General features: G+C 38.3%; 1 protein-coding gene across 3 annotated transcripts; it reads right to left on the bottom strand.

The window, feature by feature from the left end:
• Positions 1–1,071: 1,071 nt before the first annotated feature.
• On the bottom strand, positions 1,072–19,915 carry usp28 (ubiquitin specific peptidase 28). Of its 3 annotated transcripts, none has more exons than XM_026329151.1 (26): positions 19,744–19,915; positions 17,594–17,671; positions 16,864–16,984; positions 15,649–15,736; positions 15,128–15,290; positions 13,006–13,092; positions 12,680–12,817; positions 12,146–12,216; positions 11,959–12,035; positions 11,724–11,872; positions 11,498–11,625; positions 11,230–11,325; positions 10,962–11,141; positions 10,229–10,437; positions 9,239–9,309; positions 8,836–9,064; positions 8,107–8,442; positions 7,455–7,594; positions 6,481–6,756; positions 5,857–5,952; positions 5,462–5,640; positions 4,950–5,028; positions 3,817–3,896; positions 3,418–3,541; positions 2,901–3,099; positions 1,072–2,548 (listed from the first exon to the last, which is right to left on the bottom strand). In XM_026329151.1, the coding sequence occupies exons 1-26, from the start codon at positions 19,786–19,788 to the stop codon at positions 2,373–2,375; spliced, it is 3,615 nt and encodes a 1,204-aa protein (XP_026184936.1). In that variant the 5' UTR covers positions 19,789–19,915; the 3' UTR covers positions 1,072–2,372. The 3 variants fall into 3 exon arrangements, with proteins under 3 accessions (XP_026184936.1, XP_026184934.1, XP_026184935.1); XM_026329149.1 differs by having other exon boundaries at positions 7,455–7,597; positions 19,744–19,914; XM_026329150.1 differs by having other exon boundaries at positions 7,455–7,597; positions 17,594–17,668; positions 19,744–19,914.
• Between the last annotated feature and the right edge of the window lie 398 nt (positions 19,916–20,313).

The raw sequence follows: 20,313 nt of genomic DNA, 5'->3' as shown, positions 1-20,313 counted from the left end.
CAGGGTCAGTGTTGATGCCAGCCACTCTCCAATCCAACCAAAAATAGCACCACATCAAGCTCTAAATACCTGAATTGACAGTCCTGGATATAATCTAAAATGATGGTTCTGGTGGAACTTAATGATGCGACTCTGTTGATTATTGTGTCTAGAAACATCCTCAGGACAACTAAAGTCATGACTTTATCCCCTCTATCATGACAGTAGCAGCACTGCTTATCTTTACATACACAGAACACAGTCATCACTACTGGAAACAGAGTGATGTGTGTAAAAGAACTGCAAAGGTCATGTAACTGCTATTTCGCAAAACAAGAGTCAAGGAAATACACCACATTCCTTTAACGCTGGTCTGCAGATGGAGTAATAACAATTCATCTGACTTTGGTCCTTACACATCCTGAATGAGGGCAGTTTTGGAAAACAGGAACTAGTTAAAATTAGAACTTTATCGACCCCAGGACAGACCATTACTCACTTGTGTAATTGTTGTAGTCTCAGTATAATTGCATCTTTGATGCACTCTTAAACCTGGCTAATGGTAAAGGCTGTTTCATAATGAAAGAGCACACTGTTGTAGCACAGTATTATACACAGATAAAAGTTGATTATTTGAATTAGGTAAGATTATGTGTGCTATTGGCAATTTAAGCCTTAAAAATAGCACGGGCACAGGGACCATCTCCAGCTATGGATTAATGCGCATTTGGTGCTGTAGTCAGTTATTGTGGTAGCAGTACGTTGTATATGGGATTTAGATGAAGTACAGATTTTGGACAATTGAGCTCAGTGACACATTGGACTGTTTCATCAGGCTCTACTGCAGTTCATTAGTTAGTGTTTTAGCGTGTTAGCGTTTTGTCTTTTCACCAAATTTTTTGACAGTTTAAACTATAAAATTTAAAATATTGAAAACTTTATTCCTTAAAATATTCAGGTGAACTATACCAGAGACCACCTTACATATTTCATGGTTTCAAGGTAAATGAGAAGAATTGCAAAGATGACTTTTAGAAGAACATGCAGGTTTCTCTAAACAAGTGTAGACAGTAAATAAAAAAGAGGTTTATAGAGAGTATTTAAAACATTTATTGAGTATCATCACAAGTAGAGTAAAAGTGAAAAACCAGTGCGACATCAGGAGCCAGAAATGGCTGTTACAGTAGCTCAAAGTTGCTGACCTGCAAATCATAATTCCATGTGTTTCCTTTCAAGGGGCTTATATGTGTACAAAAGAACCTTCAAACAAAGCAGAGCTGCCACTCATTTCAGATTCAGTACACAAATTTACTGAGATCTATACATATGAGTGGGCTGTAAGTCTTTCTAACAGCTGGGCAATAGCTGGACCTATTAATATTTTCATATATAAAGGACTGTATCTGTATATTTTTCTAGCTTCACCTACATGTGAAATTTTCCAGTATGTTTTGGAAAAATACAAAGTAATATAAAACATACATTAAAAAAAACTATGAAACAGTATTTGTTACTGTGCAGTACAAATGTGCAGTGTTTTTTTTTTTTTTCAGCCTTATATAAAGTCTTTATTGTGCGTTCAAAATGGTTAGCATAACGATCCTCAGGTCCTACCAATTCAATCAATTCCTAAAGAGTTAAACATGGCAATCAGAATTCAATTCTTCTAAAATGCTAACTAAAAACATTTACAGCTCTCTCAGTTCTTTTAGGAATCAGAACAGAGTGCTGTGTAGTACCAGACCTGATTATGAGTAAATCATGCTCTTTAGAATGGAGAGTACAAATGTGTCTACAAAGTCATCTAAAACAAGTAGATATTAAATGAAATCTTGTCAATAAATAACTGCATTAGGACTGCTCGTTCTGCAGATCATAAGAGAGAATAAATTACAGCAGGCTGCTACCTTTTGTGCCTCTTTTGCACAAAATGCTGCTGTTTTTAGGTGATTATGATTTCTGTTGTTTAGTTGATGCCTGCTGCTGCTTGTGGTGGGTGGGCAGACAGGAAGTATACAGCTTCCTGCTGCCTATTGTTCTCAGAAACTACTGAGATTAACGCTGAAGATGTAATTTGATCATTTGAAATTATAAAGTTAGTTGATGACTTTTGGGTTAAAATTGATGTGCTGATGCTTTTGTATTGAGCATGAGTGATGCCCTGTTGCTTAGCTACACATAAGTGCTTAGAGCTTGCAATGTTAAAACATCACAGTGATATACATGAGTAATACCAAAGCAGTAGATAGAATTAAATGCAAAATTTGGCTTGTTCAAAACTACACATCGGCTCAACCCCACAGTCTGTGACAGCACAGAACAATCCATCAGCTGAGTTACTTGAAGGTAGGACGCACGGTTTACAGAGGTTGCTGGTGGTTTCATTTAGGACCTTACTTGACAATGACTATTGTAGTGTTGTGAATGGACTCCATGACAGCAGCCAGGCGACTGCACAGGTCGTGGGCCTGGTTGTCATGGACTTTGGGTGGGTCTTTAAGCACCACTGCCTCAGCTGAGCCATCGAGGACCCTGGGCAGAAACTCACCCAGCTTTACCTGTAATGAGTCTGAACACAGAGGTTTGTTTTAGGATACTTTACTTTGCTGTTTGTCAGTGTTAGTTTTGTGTATTTAAATAAAAAAATAAATGCAATTCAGGTGTCTTTTATGGTTTGATTAAGTCTAATGAATGTTGTATGTTGAAAACATCCCAAAAGTCTGCAGTGCAATAAATGTGGCAAGCCACCTTATAGAATTATTGTTTTCCTAATCTCTTTAGAAAAAAAAAAAAAAGGTGACAATTGACAAAACTCTGACAACAAATTATGTAACACTGAATAGACAAAAACTTAAATATAACATATATAGATCAATAGATTGTTAACTGATGTTCTGATGTGTTAATACAGCTAGTCTTACCATCCATGTCCTGGCCCAGGCAGCAGCACCAGTGGCTGCGGATGCTCTCCATAGCTTCCCGGTCTTCCTGCGATAAAGACAAGTCATGGCTCATCAGGTGAAGACAGGGTATGACGGCCTCGTTCATGATGGTGACACCTTCCTCCACCTTGCTCTCCTCCCCACTGGAAAACAGCCGCGATGCACTTTCATTCAACGCCTGCAGTGTGATTGATGGAAAGATGTAGAAGACAGTTAAAGCAATCGTTGCTAGATTTCCTCTGTAGACACTATGTTAGAGTTTTTTTTTTTTTTTTTTATTTTCATCAGTTTACAATGAAGTGTCAATAAAGCAGACAAATATATTTAAAAGCACTTCTGTAGTGCATAATAATAAAGATTCTTTAACCAGATGACTGGAATTGTTTGTGAAAACCATACAGAACACAGCTTGTGATCAAATGGCCTTTCAACAGCAGATGGAGTTTGCCCAGTCAACAATGTCCACATTTATTTTTAAACAGTAACCTGTACTTACTGTGAGGCATTTCCTCCTGTAAACTGCAATAAGAGACTGGTCCACTCCACGTTTCTCTCCGTTCCCCAGCAGGGTGGCGTTACTCTCATACGCATGAGTCAGGTAGATCAGTGCTTCGCGCATCCTGCAGCACACACAAAGCAGCAGTCACTGTGATTTATCCTTTAAAGAAAATGTGGTATCATTTTTGGTAAGAAACCTTTTGAGTATATAAAGAGTAAGTGTTTTTTTTTGTTTTGTTTTTTTAAAAGGGCAGAACACAGAGGTTTTTTATTCAGTACAATATTCACACATAATGTAAAATATGTGTAAACACACAGCTAAGTGGATGAATAGAACAACAGAACTCATCTGACAAATGGTGGTTATGTAGAGTAGTGGGGAATGTTCAACACCTACTTTCCATTCTGGTAGTGCTCCAGCCCCGTCAGCAGGTAGACAAACACTGTCCTGAACAGCCTGTAGTCATCATGCCACTGCTGTGAGAGAGCAGACAGCACAGTCACTTCACCTGCTCTTTGCAATTAGTGCTAACTCAATTTCGATGTAGGTAAAACATTACAGACACCATGGTTTAATGCTAAACTGGTCATTGGCTGAGTACAGTTTAAATTGTCTAATCACCTTACACAATTGAAACTGCTATTTATTTTGTAATAGAGAACAGGTTGTTTTACTAAATCTAATTATTCTCTTAAAGGATAATGCTGCAATTCTATTTTTTTTTGTTATTGTCAAAAAACCCTTAACAAGACTAAAACCAACAATGTCCATCTTTAGAAAATGTCATAAATTTATGCTTTTTCAAAAAGGTTTTTACATTACAGAGCACTACTCAAACAAGCGTAAATAGTCCATTTGTTGGGGACAATTTTCAGCTGCAAATTTGAAAGGCTGGTGAGTATTTCCACCAGCAATATGGGAATGAAAGACCAAACTAGATCGTAGGTATTCATGGAAATGAGGGAACAAGCTAAAGCAAACAGTGGCACAGGGGAATAGGATATCAGGCTGTGTGATCCACAGACAATACTATTTAGTAGGAGCAGTTCACTGTTGACAAAAAGAGCAGTACAGAATATCATGTAACAGTTTGAGTACTGGATATATTAGCTGTTTATCAACAACTACTAACAAATAACTAACCTTTGATACTATGTTCTTGTGATATGAAACAATTTAAAGCTCTGTGAATGATGCACACTAACAGCTATGTAACACTGACATCTGCATAGTTCTCATTCCAATGTGACCAAGTGTCACTGGGTTCACATTCTCCCTGCTGCAATTCCAACCACGCAGGCCCAAATACACTCACCAGATAAGGAATTTAATATACTGACCAGAACCAGAACCTCTTTCACAAAGCTGAGACAACCATGTTATGTGGTTTTATTACCACAAATTGTATTTACATTCATTTTCTATATTTCCATATTGCTGATTGGGATTTGACAAAGCTTTTGTCTGCTGAGATGTAATGTCCAGCAAAGCAGAGGAAGAAGCATTTAACACTTGATTGTAGACAGTACCAAGTATTCATCCATGTCCATGTCTTCTGGTTTGATGAGGCGCAGCTTGGCTCTGGCTTCTCTCATGATACTGATGGCCCTGCATGTACAGAAAGGATTGGATAGTTAAAAACTAGGACCAGATTGACATAGGAACATCCACACTGAACAGAAGACCTCCACTCTGGACACTAGATGGCACAATATGCATGCTGTATGTTCTACTCTATTCCTGTTCACACCATGAACTACTGCTGCTATGAGTAAAGCCTTCTCACTTTGCTTTTTGTACACATCAATACACATAAACAACTCCCCAGGAATTCTCTGTTTTCTGACAAACCAATTTATCTTACCCCTTTATACTTCTTCACAACATGTTTTAATGTATGTCCAACAGGTTTCTCCTTGATATTAAGGTGTTTGATCCATTGACAATACACTAATTTATCTATATTCTCTTTTTTAATCCTTCTGAAAACTTGACTCAAAGTCTGAGACTCATCAACAGGCTGTTTGTTATCTGCCTGTACCTCTCATCAAAGCTAAGGTTGCGGTCAGTAAACTGCTCCAGTAGAGTTCTCTCAATAATACGCTTGGGTGCCTTGTTCTGGAAAAAGTAGACCAGAGCATGCTGCAGGCGAGCATCCTCCTGGGGTGTGGTCTCCTCCTGGGAGAGTTCATATAAGCGGGAATACTCCTCGTGGAAGGCCTGTGGAATTTCAATATTTCAGTTTCCCAAAATGCTCATAGCTTGCAAGCATATAGCAGCATGTTACATGATTTCATTGACTTCAACCTCATAATGACTGACAGACCTAACAGTGACTCCTACAGGGACTGAGCAAGTAATAAAATAACTTAATGCAACTTTCGTAGATACAGTGTTGCTGGCTAATAGTTAATACAGACATTTGACAGATGATACCTTGATGAGGCCAGCCTCAGGACCCTCCTTGTCAAAAGTCTGTCGGGCCTTGGCTATAGCTAGAATGATTCCCTGCATAGCTGGAGTGAGCATCATCTAGGAAATGACAGAGCAGTGAGGAGAAACAATGGTGTTGATAACACTAGCAGGTCAGCAAACAGGTTATTGACTATCTGACAACTATTATACTGAATACTCAAAGTCAAGATATCTAAAAATTAAAACACTAATCTAATACCCCATCTCTCTGTAATGAGGTGCTGTTAATGTTTTATTTTTATCCAAATTAAATTCTCATGGTTTGGTCAGTGGTGGGACATTTCCACAAAGTAAGAATTTCAAACTGCAAACCAGGAACATCAAAATGTGTCCCAAAAGCAGTGAACAACTGGCAGGAAGATGAAACCACATATGCAAGCTTTGACTAGAATGCCTCTGTTTCAGCTGCAATTTTGAATATCAAGTTTATGTTCGTCGCAAAGTTGGTGTCATAAATTTAAAGTCAGACAATACTGAAAAGTTTCCACAAAAATCTTTCAGTGACGCTGCTAACTTAAAAGGTTTGAAAGTACAACAATGTAGTATTCACTACAAATTTTATAGCACACTATAAAATCTACCTACCTCTTCATTGTATCCATCAGCATCAGCCCTCACCATGATCCTGCCCACATTTGGGATTTCCACTTCTGACACCTCGTTCTCAGTCTGTTGCTGTCTAGCTGGGACCTCCTGCTGCTGCTCCTCAGATTTCTGCTCTGCTTCATGTTCAGGAGCTTCTCTGAAGGCCTCTGACTCACCTTCAATTTCAGAGGTGAGGCCTGCCAACTCTGTTTCATCCTTTTCCACATGGAGGTCTGATGATGGCTCGTTACTAAGCTCTGCTTCGGGGCCAGGAATCTGAGAAAGAAATATGTAGCAGAAACACATTACTGTCCATCCATCTATAATCTGCATCAGTTTATCCAGTCTAGTGTTTAAATGGCCTTCTAATGGCATTGGAAACCTAGTACAGGACCTACATAATGTGTTTCCGTGTAATAACGCACCTACCCTAATCTTCACATCTGAATAAATTATAAATACCTGGAGTAAAATTAATATATCTGGAAAATGTCAGGTCAAATTCAGTACACAGCTTGACTTTTATTTTAACTGTGAATAACACACAACTAAATATGTTCACTGGATTAAAAAGTGCAATATTTGCCTCTGAACTGTTCTGGAATAGAAGTACTATAAAATGTACAAAAGTACAAGTAACTCAAAATTGTACAGTATATGTTGTTACTTCCCACCTCTGTGGAACTGGTGTTTCTAATATTTTATCATAAAATTATAAAGCAAAAATTATATGATATACCTCTGATCAAGCGACCGACTATCAAACACATCTGTTGAATCCAATTAGTCCTAAGCTTTTCTTTATCTGTACATTATACCCAGCCTGACATTAAGCCTGCTGTTCCACCACTATGCTAAGTGGTGAAATGGGATCCTTGACCCAGATGTACACACTTTATTTTTGTGACCTGGTATTTCTGACCCATATTCAACAGAAGGAGAGTGAGTGAGTGGCGTATCACAGACTTGCCCACCTGACTCTGCAGCTGCTTCTGATCTGAGGTACATCTCTGGCTTGGCCCCAAGTTGTTGGTGACTGCTGCACTGCTGCTGTCATCTGGCTGGGACCCAGGGCTCTGTGGTCTTAATGCCTCCACAGGCATTAAGTCTGATTCTTCTAGGGTCAGAAAAAGATTAGTGAGGCTGTGAGTGAGCATGCACTGCAATAAAGCAGAAATTATTTTGATTTGCAAAATATTTAATGGCTACCTTCTCCTATAGTGGAGAATCTGAAGTGCAATTTGTAAGCAATCATACACAGTAGCAGATTTTAAACATTACCCCTACTCCAGTTATATATGTTCTCATTCCAATTTTGTGTAAGGATCTGGAGTGAGTGTTGGCCTGATAGGTTCTATTTATCTTTAATGTGGAAATGTGAAAGGCAAATACATAATCCAAACAGGTGTTACTATATTGCGTATTCTTCCGTCATTTACTTCTCAAACGCTGTACTGTATATATTTGAGTCTGAAAATCAATTTAAATTTACTACATACTTTTTAAGGCCTATATATATTCTGAATGATGATCTGTCTGCATTTATCTGAAAATACATGTAAAACAGAAAAGCCTTTTATGGTTTCTACAAACTACATTTCACTTTCTCTAGTCAACACTTCAGACCTCCAGACGGCTCCCTGTGACTGTGCTCTGGATCCTTCTCTGTTTCTGGATCTGGTTGTGGTTCTGAAGCAGCTCTATCATCCAGCTCTTCAGTGGAGGGCCCCAACTGGGGTGCTGGTTCAACAGGTGTTGGCTGTTCGCTGTCTGGACCAGGGTTTGTGGGCTCTGCTGAAGCTGTAGACTCTCCTTGTGGGGTCGCTGTCTGGCAGAATTGCTCCTCCCATTCACTGAGCTCCTGCTGGAACCAACGGTTATCCTCCTGGACGTAACGCCTGAGGATGGGAGGCAGGGAGTCCAAGCCATGCAGCACCTGGCCTGTCTCATTATCTGTGTCTTCTGGGTAGAAAACAACACAGCCAAAGAATATCAGAGTGGCTGTGACAAAACATGTACATTTCTATGCAGAGGTATATCTGCCAGAGCATTAATAAATTGGAACATCTTTTTATACATCATATGTATATACTGTATTTAGTATTTTTTAATGATTCCCATCTGTTTTCATATCCTGTTGCCGCAGGATTCAAGGACTTTCAAAAACTTTTATTCATACATTTTGTCATGGCATTTATATCGAGGGTGTCTACTTAAGAAAACAATTATTGTACTCTTAAGTGCTCACACCTGGTGTGAACTAATTGTCAATAAGTACATTTTCATTTCTGACTTTCAGAAGAGACTGTGCACATCACAGTATTGGTCTGAGGTACATACAGTATGTTGACATACCTGTAATAAGGTGGGGTAGCCTGTCATCGATGTACATCAAGCAGTATGCGCTGGCATTGGTCATGCCCCCGAATGAGTCTCGCTCCAGTTCCTCCCATGATGACTCAGTGATGCTGATATCATTGTACTTCATCCAGCGCTTGTTGGCATGGTCGTAGATGTAGGCCCAGTAATGGCCTGCTGATGCCTGGCCCTCATGGACGAGCACTGCGTGGAGTCTGTAGGGTACCTATATAATAGTGGTAGATAGCACCAGCAGCATAAATACTGACACCCAACATTCCTGGGATCCAATATCCAAACACTGAGAGCTGACAGTTCACTACAGAATAACATTCAACTGTTATTTGTATGTGACTGAATTGATATTTGTGAGAGTGAATAAAGTGAGTGTAAGTCTTACCTGGCAGAGACTGTTGTGTGAATACATGCCCTCAAGCATCTGAGTGAGTCTGTCAATGCTGGCCTTTAGCTCTGACACGCACACAAACACAAAATACCAAATAAAAGCCCAGTAAGGAAACAAACAAATCAATATACTGTAGTGCAGCTATAGCAATGTGGAAATATCTTGTATATTTTTATTGTTTGCTTCTTTGCCCCATAATTGGAAAATATGGGAGAACAGGGTGAATTTTTTCAGCTGGCATTCATGTGTATAACTTAATTCACATATATTGTGGCCTGCTTGAATGGACATGAGTCACGGTCATCTAAAAGACATCTGGGTCCGTTTTTGTGCAGTTACACAGCTCTGCACCAGGGGAGTGATATTTTCCTTATGTGCACTGCAGGTTTTTTTTTTAACCTTACTTGTATCAATTATTTAAATTTATAGAATATATATGTATTGTGGTGCAACAAAGTCAAGGAAGACGTGCAGCAGTGGACTTGCTTTTGGAAAGTTTGGGGATCACTGTAATTTCATTAACAAGACTGACGACATTCTGCGTGCTCTGCACCATCTGCTGTTACAGGTTTGTCAGTGGGTGTGGCAGCATTATTTACAATTAATCAAATAACTATGTGGAAAGTGTCACCCAACTCACCCCTCAGCTTGATGCAGCATTTGAACATCTTTCAGCTCGCTGTTCCAATTTTCTCACTAGCCGCTTCCATGCACTCATTCCCAGCAAAAAATCTCTAATAAAGCTACTGTATATCTTTAGCACCAAACAATAGACCTATGAAGTTAATAATTATCTGGTGAACATAGTGGGGCATTTTACAGAGAGGTATTAGAGTCTATAAATTGAGTAAAGCATATGATGACTCATGTAGTCTTAGTGGATAAAATTAGTGAAATACAATACTTTTTCTTAGTGAATTTGATCGTACATGACAACAACAACCACTGTTGGTGTGCAAAATATGAGTATTTGCATTAGCAAACCATTTATGTCATTCTCTACTTCAGTCCTCCAACGCTGTAGGCAGGTCTTAACAAAGTGAAGCTCTTCTTCCGTGATGCTGTGGGGGGCTGGGTGTGGTGGGCAGTCAACAGGGTGTCTGCACTGGGTGAAGGGCTTATATATGGGGGTCCGCTGGCAACTTGAAACACTGGAAACCAGGCCCTCAGATGAATCTGTATCTTCAGGTTCACTAAGGGTGGCATGAAAAGCATCAAGGGACAGGTGCAGTATATGGCTTACAGTCTGTACGACCTGTGGTTGTGAGTAATTGTAAAAATTTAGATATATAAGCAATCTGTATCTTAAAATTACATTTTCTTTCTTGCTCTTTTTTCATTATACTCTCTAGGCTCTATTTTCTTCAACCACAAGGATTTATTACAGCAAAAAATATAAATATATAAATATAGGAAAATTATGGCCCCTTAATTGCAATAATTAACTTGGTGAGTATACTGCTATTATTACTAATAGAAAAGATGAACCAAAATATATTAATAGGAATGATGAGCACAAAAAAAAAAGGAAAAAAAAAAAAATCACATTCAAATTATACCTGGTATACTTTATATTAACAAACCAGCATAGGCACTATATTTATGTTTTTAACATGACTGTTGTTGACTCTTTGTCCTGTGCAACTAGACATCTATAAATAATATATTATTGTGCTTTTGTCCTTGATGTGTACAGTTTTCTGGTCAAGTACTCTACCTGTTGTCTTTGGATATGGGTTCACTGAGGGGGTGGCTTGCAGGAGTCGGTGAAGATGCAGCAGGTCTCAGGTCTTCAGCAGGGGAAACACTTGTAGGCTTGGTGGTGGCAAACTCCAACACAAACTGTAGCATGTCTGCAAGAGGATACTTGGTAGGTCCTGATCCGTAGTTTTTGTAGCTGTAAATAAATAAATGGAAACAGTTAGTCCAAGAATTGTGGCCATAAATTTTTTTAAATGAGATCTCAGCTTTAACAGGTAACCCACCACTCGAGTTTCTGTTGAAGAACTGCAAGTTGCTCTTTCATTTTTTTTACTTCTCCTCTCCTTTCATGGGTTTGTTCTATATTTTTATGAAGATATCTGTATAAAAAAAGAAAAAATCATGCCCTCCCCTAAACTGATCAGTATGTGTGTTTAAGATTTGTTGAACCAATTCACATAGACACATGATATGGCATACATTTGTAGACAATACTCCTGAAAAATGGTGATGACAAATGCAACTAAAAGAACTGTGTGATCTGTAGGTCACCTGTCCATATAAATGATTTGTGGGAACTCCAGCTTCTTGTGTATCTTCTCAGGACGACCGAGCTGTGTGTTGAACTCAAACCTCGAGAGTTCAAATGTCAAGACTGGAGGTAATTTTTTGAACCATCTCTGCAACCAAGAGAAACATTCTTAACACAGCATCAAAATGCTAAAACACTGACTGAATGTAGAAATTCCACAGTTTCTCAGTTGATAAAGCTGTTAACCTCACGGCCAGATGTAACAATGTGATCTGAATGTAGTGATTCAATCTCCTTCTCAACCATAGCACCTTCCAGGCATTCATCCAGATTGTTGAAGCCATTCACTTGTAAGGGATACTGGCCAAACTGCTCAATATTACATAACGTGTTACCTAAACAGAAACGCATAAATGTGAGAACTGGGGAAACACTTCACAATGATTATGACACTATGATTAAAACACATATAGAATCATACCTTCATGTCTTCTTTCTGTCACAAAAGTGCCATAGAAAAGCTGGACCATGGGGTTTTGTTGTTTGTCTTCTATGTCGCTAAAAGCAAAACACAACATCATGTTTATGTAATTTAGAAAACAGAGGTCCAATGAAGAAGCTTAGTCATTAACCATGTATGTGAGTGACATCAACACAACACAACATACTTTCCACTGGCAGCCAGCTGAAATGCATCCTCTAACCAGTCAAGCAGTTTGTGGGAAAACTCACTGACATCCTGAAACAGAGACATAAGAAAAAAGTGAAAATTTTCTTTCTTTCTTTCATTGATGTGCTCTTTCATTCCTTTGTATGGATGCCTGCAGAACCAATGAAGGGCTTAAGAACTAAAGAAATGCTTGCACAATTCTATGTACTGTTAGCTCTTTAGATATTTCAAAGCTTTTAACTACCTCTGATACCTCATCTGCACGACCACTTTTTATCTCATCAGTGAACTTCCATGCTAAGGACGTAACAAAAACTAAGCTCTCTCCATTTGCTGAGAAAAATTGTGACACATTGTTGAAAACGCTATAAAAAGTTAATTAGCACATTATTTGGAAACTAGGATATATTGGACATAATTTTACCAACACTGTATTTTAATTAATGTATTTAAAATACACAAATAAAAATCCAAGTAAGGTTAAGGTAGTGACCACAGATTTCATGTGCACTAGAATGCTGAAATGCTGTACCTGTTGCGCCTCACTGGTCCTGAAGGCTTCACGTAATAACTCTACTGCAGCAGAAGGGTCCACAAATCTGCGGGTGGAGCCCACCATGAGTGCAAACAGACAGCGCAGCTCTTGCATGAAAGCTATGTTCCGCTTGTCCTGTTAACACAAACTCAGTCAAACTCCAACTGTTTATGCCATCACATTGTCATTATGTTTACAATATTAAGTAAAATTAACATGTATCACTGAAAATACTGTATGTAAACAAAGTTTAGTGTGATGGAAATGACACTGTTGTTTATGAAAAAAATACTTGTATGCGCTGGGAGCCATACTTTACTTACTGAATGGCTCTTACACTTCTCCAGTATTCGCTCAGACAGTTGGTAGTTCAGAACCAGCCTCCTGAACACAGGCAGGTGGAACAGTGACTGCAACACCACAACAAAACAAAGAAAGATCAGTGGAAACATGTACCTACAATATGCAAAATATATTGCTTGCCCAAAACAAAATACAGATTCCCATGCATCAATTTACAGTATGCTCCGTCAATTCTAGTTAGCTAGTCAGCATTCGACATTGGCAATAATCCAACCTCCATTTTGCATTCATTTGTTTAACAATTTTCAACAGAAAGTATGGGCCTCATGCATGACCTTATTTCTAAAAAAGTGTTCCATAAGTTATTTCTGAATAAATAAATCCTGAATTACATGCGGAATTCAGACCTTTTTTGCTCCAGTCTTTCTAAGAACAGTTTAACTTCATTGTCAGTTTCCCTTGTTTCTGTTATTCAGTCCAAATTAAATGTTTTTATTTTACACATAATAGCCAAACACACATACCATGCCACTTTGTTTTATGCTACTGGTATTTCTCATGATAAACTAAATGCATTTATACTAATCAGTTAGTCTTACATGTCATGTAGTGGTGGTGAGTAGAGCTTCTTAGCACTTATGAATATCTAGATATACATTTCCCTTTGAGTGGGAAATTCAATTACAGCTTATCTCAGTTTTACTGTAATTTATGCCACAAAGGATAATAGAGGGAATATGAACTGACAACTGAATCATGCGGTCATTCAGCCTCAATCTGATAACATAATTACTTTTTTAAAGGAAGACTGCTTTATCAAGAGTTGGGCTCTGGTGAATCTAAAACAATCAGTTCAGCTGCAACAAACAGTATCAACACCAGCAAAAAAACAAAAAAAAAAAAACAAAAGTATCATTTGTAGATAATTTGTATTCAAACAACACAGCCTCATTTTGCAATTTCTATTCCCAGATAATAACCCGTGTCCATTGGGAGTTTGACTTCTAAATCAATGTAGAAGCATATCCAAGTTCAATGAGACAAACAATCACTGCCTCTCTGATGTCCATTTCAGTCTCAGACTAGGAAGCCCGCCATTCGCTCCATCATCACATCACTTGCTATTTAATTATCCATGCAGCCTGTGCATCTCAATAAGGGCTCCTGTTTCCACCGAGCCACCTGATAGGCCTGACTAAATTCAGTATGAAATGGACCTATAATAAAATTAGCAGCTCTGTGAAATACTGTAAGCTCTCATTTAGCAGGATGCACACACATTTCTGTTTTGCTACTGATGTTTAACTATCAGCGTGATAAAGAATTGATGAAAAAGGCAAGATTTAAGCAAGATCTCTTTGTGGTATTATTGCTATGAATTAAAAAAAATATTGGGTACTCATTAACTGATATTTTGAACTATAGATCACCGAAAAAAATTGACTTTTACTAAATGTATTAAACATATGTTTGATATTTTGGACACTGGAAAAAAAAATAAATCAGAACTAGGTCATTGCCACAAAGACTTTTGCTACTTGAAAACAAGGGTCAACATCTCTCAGCAACTAAAGTTAGAAATCTGGGAAGGCAAACAAGTCTGTAAATGTTTGTTGAGCCAAGTGCCCAGAGCAATTTAAGTCTCAGAAGCAAAGGAAGCCAAACTCTGTTAGGTGGACATTTAGAAAGGGCTTAGTGCAGTGTACAGACAATATGCCAGGTGTGCACTATATAGCTGTATTATGAATTTCATGTGTTACCTTTAAGTGTTTAAGTGTTAAATGTTTAAGGGTGCCTATTCTATTACACATCACTGCTATTATGCACAGTGGCAAAAGAACAAAATGGAAAGCCAGCAAACATGTTACTATTCCTGTATGTGTCGAAACATAATACGTCACAAATACACTTAAAACATAGAACACTTTCATACTGCATTTATATTAGGTGAGGTTACATGTCAGTCCAGTCCTGTCATAGTTTCCTATGACAGCTGCAGACAATTGAGCAGTCACAGATGACCCGACCCATTATTGCCTCAGAATTTTCAGTGTTGCACTTTGGTTCTTTCCCTGTGCAAACCCTAAACACTTTTAAGCAATCAATGAGGCACTGATTCTTTTTAGGTCTGTTTATCCTCACCTGAATCACAGCACTGAACCAGCAGGTGTTTCCTACATTGCGTATGCCCACAGGCCAGTCATCCTGGCGGGTCCAGTCTGCAGGGCTGCACATCTCACTCTGGGCTTCACATCTCTTTCTCTTCATTCTTGCTGCATTCTCTTCTGCACTGGCCTCCAGAGCCCTATAGAACATTAAATTACCCATTGAAAGCATTGATTTGACAACTCTATTAAACACAGTTTGACTCAGTTAGCTTCCCTGTCTTCTATATAAGGTTGTAGCATAAAGCCTTTATGAGTCAAATCCCCCAAAAGTCTCCCAGGAGGAAACAAATTATGTCACAAGACAATAGTAAATACCTGGAGTGCTAAATACAGTATGGCAACTTGTTGATGTTTTTTTCGTAAGTAATGGTTACCATGTTACTCACTTGGTCATATGTAAATTAAAAAAACAAAAACATATAAATAAAGCATTGTGTAAAAAACAAACAAAAAAACAAACAAACAAAAAAAAAACATTCCCAGGTCCTTCTGTACCTATGAAATTCTCTCTCCTCCTCCTGAGCATTGTGGGACTCCTGCAGGCTGAGCTCTATGGCGGTCTGCAATTCATCTTTACAAATTCCTAAACAACCAGACAACAACATGACAACCAAGATCCAACAATTCTAGTTAAAACAGTCCAATGTTAAATTGCATCAAAATGAGGAACAGAATAGTTTACATGCATCTTCTTAAAAAATAGCTCCCTGCTGTGCTTTTAACTCCACTGTTCTTTATCTTTCTATGGACATGTCCTTGAATAAGTAGGCAACCCAGACAAGAAGATGCTCTGTAATACTTAAAATTGAAAAGGAAGGAGAAAAAAAAAGGAAAAATCTGGCCAGGAGACAATTTTACACTATTATTTATAACTTGTATAACAGTCTATAGCAATTACGTACCTTTGAAACTGAATTACCATAAGCCTTTTCCATCATATACACTTATATGTTTAAAACCTAAGGCCACTAATTTAAAGAGTAAAGAACTACTGTTTATTTCATAGGTTCTTGTTACAGTTGCTAACAGCATATTCCCTACAGGTAAAAATGACCAGACAACGTTTGTAAGTTTCTGAAAGATTAAAAATTACACTCTGACAGTAATGCTTATTTTATGTAGCATTTGAATAGATGTGAAAATGGATTGTAATTCAAGCAAAGTCTTTTAACAAATCTGACTGTGTGACTGAAATCTAAATTTCTTTTGGCTGATGGACTAATTTGTCTACACTAACATACAAATATTTGAAAATGAATGTGGTCATTACTTATTGACGTTCCATCCATCCATTTTCTATACCCGCTTATTCCTTAACCAGGGTCACAGGGATCTGCTGGAGCCTATCCCAGCTCTCTCTGGGTGGAAGGCAGGGGTACACCCTGGACAGGTCACCAGTCCATCCCAGGGCCACATATAGACACACAAAGGCAAACAACCACACACACTCACACTCACACCTATGGACAATTTAGAGTCACCAATCAACCTAACATACATGTTTTTGGACTGTGGGAGGAAACCAGAGTACCCAGAGTAAACCCACGCAAGCACAGGGAGAACATGCAAACTCCACACAGAAAGGCCAGGTTGCGAACCCACGACCTTCTTGCTGCACCACTTATTGACCTTAATTGTATTTAACTGCATTTGAACCTAAATTCAATGCGGTCAGAAAGTTGTGCCTGCATATTTTGCCCCTGGGCATACCTTTTTGGCCCTGCCAGGGTTCTCCAGAAGTCCTTGACTCCTGCGTTTCTCCAGAGTCCTGGACCTCTCCAGATTGGGTTGTTAGCAGTGCAACAGCATGTCCAATGTCACCCTGACTGGCCTTCAAGGGAGGGAACAAAGAAAACGTAACAGTAGATAGTTTGGAAATTATTAGTGCCTGCAGAATATTTTGCAATACAGTGTAGCACAAGAAGAAAATTACAAAACCATTAAGCACGTAGAAATAAATTATTCAACATCTCTATTTTAATACTCAACATCATAAACCCTATAGACACGTGCAAGACACCAAACCAAACTTTTCTCCAACACGATAACCAAAATGACATTAAAATTAATAAACAGCTAAAAATTTTAATTGTGTAAATGTCAATACACAAAGATTAACAATAGCAGCAGTTTTGAGTTACAGGGTATACATAAGACTAGATTATCAACTGGGAAAAGACACTTCACTGTGTGCCAACTGGATTAAATGTAAATGTGTTAAGCCGTAATATAGCTAAAAAATGCCATTTGAACATCTCAGAACCCTGCAATGACATGATAAGACATGTTTTATTTTATTTAGTACTATGAATATCACAGAGGTGTGAGGATGTCACTGATTAGCTGGCACCGTCAAAATAAACAAATAATACACTACACAACATGGGAATACGATCAACTGTTTGTGTAATCCTAGATGCTAATGATTTTTAGATCTTACATTCAAGGCTCTGTAGAGAATCTGTGGGTCCTGGATGGCAGTGATTTCCTTAAGCTGGTTGATCACCATGTCACTCTGCTGATGGAAAGGATTGGACATGTGGACAAAAAAACTCAAACTTGAGGTGTTTCATATACCAGGTAATCTGGGATTTCTGTTGTGGCAATCAGTTTGGAGTTAGTGACGGACTGACATTTGACTCACATTGTGGCTGACAAAACTGAAAACTGGGCCAGAAGTTACAATTGAACCCATTTTTCTTCAATTGTTTCCCTATAATAAATAGATGTATTATTTAAAATATTCAAACTAACTTATGTAACCTAGTATGGGTTAAATTGCATACGATATATGCCACTTATCTATAAGAACCCCACTTGCAGTCCACTGTGCCCCCATGTAGTGAACGCAAACTGGAGGACACAGACCTGAAGATAAAAGTGGCCCTCAGTTGTAGCTTGTGACCCTCATGAGAGGACACAAAATGTATATATGGAGCTGAAGGACAAATGCCATCCAGCTGAAGTTAACATGTTAGCAGGGTCAGGACATTGACTTAAAAAATTTTAACAAAATTCAGTGGTTTCAAAGAGCAGAATTATATGAATACATAGTAAGGGAAATCTCTTATTCACTTTTCAGTTAACCCAGAATTGACTATTCTTACGTCTATAAATCATATACTGTACAGTAGGAGAACAAATGGTCAAACAGCCAGCACAGGTATTAGCCAAGAAATTGTTTCCAGTCTCTGTGCCAAGCAAAGATAGCTGGTGGTAACTCCATATTTACTGTACTCACACAAGAGTGGTACCAATGATAAACTCTTGGCAACAGAGTGAATAAGTTTATTTCCCAAAATGTCCATGAATGGTCATTTTCATTTGGCAAGTGCATCCTTGCAGTGGATTATGTGTTGTCTAAACAGCTTCCTGTTTGCTTTAAACTAATCAATAGAGAAGTATCAATACTGAGTCAATCACCAAAACAAACAAACTAACATCTGATTTGCTGAATTTTGATTGGTAAACACAAACTCTCAGAGGACATCATATATTTTGACCTCATAGACACACAATTTGAAATATTAACAGGAAGTACATTAGGCTGCTGAGTGAGAGAAGCTATATAAAGCCCGCTATCCTAGCAGGTGAGGGTCTCTCTCTCTCTCTCTCACACACACACACACACACACACACACACACACACACACACACAGGAAGCCAAAAGCAGGTCGACCAGACTTATATGGAGTTCAGTGGCTATTTGAGACCCTCTTGGTTAGCCTCTATTTTGGGCTACTGACATGGATAGCACTGGCTTCTGTTTATCATTCCACTCACCATGCCACCAGACCTGAGTTACAAAGGCAATTGGTGTCTCTCACCCTCTCTCTAACACACACCTCCTATGTCTATACCAAACACAAGACAGAGAGGACAACATGACTTCTGACATCACATACCATCATAAAACTTTTACTGTATGAAAATCCTTACTCTTAAGCATAGGACATCATTATAAGCTTGGCTTCCTGTACTGTCCATTGGAATAGAAAGGCTCATTGATAAAGCAATATCCTGCTTGGGTAGCTACAGAGCCAAATACTGATTTAAATGTAAATGTAGCCCCCCAGAACAACATGGTTAACTTTGTACTGGGAATATTTCAACTCGAACATAAATCTTACTGAATAAATCTTTATTACCTTGTACTTGCAGGTTATAATGGAATATTGTAGCCCAATGATATGATAAATATTTAAAAAAAAAACAATCATGGCTGTGCTTATTATATTTAATGGTTATTTCCTTCTTTTATTTAGCAAGCACACAGTTAGCTAAGAAGTACAGGCATAGCAGTTAAGGATTGTGTTAGAATTGTACTCAAACAAGACTGGTATGGTGAATATTTATTTGACCGAATTCATGTATTTTATGTAAAATTTAGGAACGTTTTTTTTCTGTCCGAAGTTCGCTTAAAACCAGTTAAAATATTAAGTTTAAGTTGACTGTTTTTTTAAATACAAGTTTGGCCTTTAGGATTCAGTCCACATAACAGAGCTGTTAGTGTTCACGTTAGTTCATCAGGCATTCCGAGGAAAACATGTCACTTATGTTAATAACAACTCCGTCATCCTTTGCTCTCACCGAGTTTGTTGAGTTTTCTCCATTTTCAGTCTGTTCAGCTCTCATTGCTGATAAAAACCTGAATTTCTTCCCCGTTTCAGCCCAAACGCTTCCAGCACAAACTCCGAGTCAGAGCAACTCCATCTGTCAGGCGCCGAGAGCGACCAGCCAGCTGCGCGCGTTCACCTGTCGGGACAAGCGCGTGCACTGGAGCGTTCAATGACTAACGCGCGCGCTCTCGTCGATTTTTTCTCGTCAAATTTCGTAAAAACGAAAATACAAATTTTAAAGACAGTCTATAAATAGGGTACATATCAAATAATTTATGTTGCTTTTGGTTTCGTAATATAATATATTATTTTTATTATTATTTGTATTTTATTTATGTCTCAAAACATCTGTAAATTACTGTGTGTGTGATGTTAGCCTACTCTGTTTTAACAGGGGTGTAAAGCCACAGTGAAGAAAACTGCAATATCAACAGTGTTGTCACCTATTAAGCCCTTAATTTCTCCCCTAAAATTTAGAAACCCCTGTTTAATACTGTGTGATATTATAGTGGAACAAGACTGTATTACACTATATATTATG

This window comes from Mastacembelus armatus, chromosome 14 (genome assembly GCF_900324485.2).
Source record: "Mastacembelus armatus chromosome 14, fMasArm1.2, whole genome shotgun sequence".
NCBI classification, from domain to species: Eukaryota; Metazoa; Chordata; class Actinopteri; order Synbranchiformes; family Mastacembelidae; genus Mastacembelus; species Mastacembelus armatus.
The sequence above is the reverse complement of the archived record's forward strand: the minus strand, read 5'-3'. Positions and strand labels throughout refer to the sequence as shown.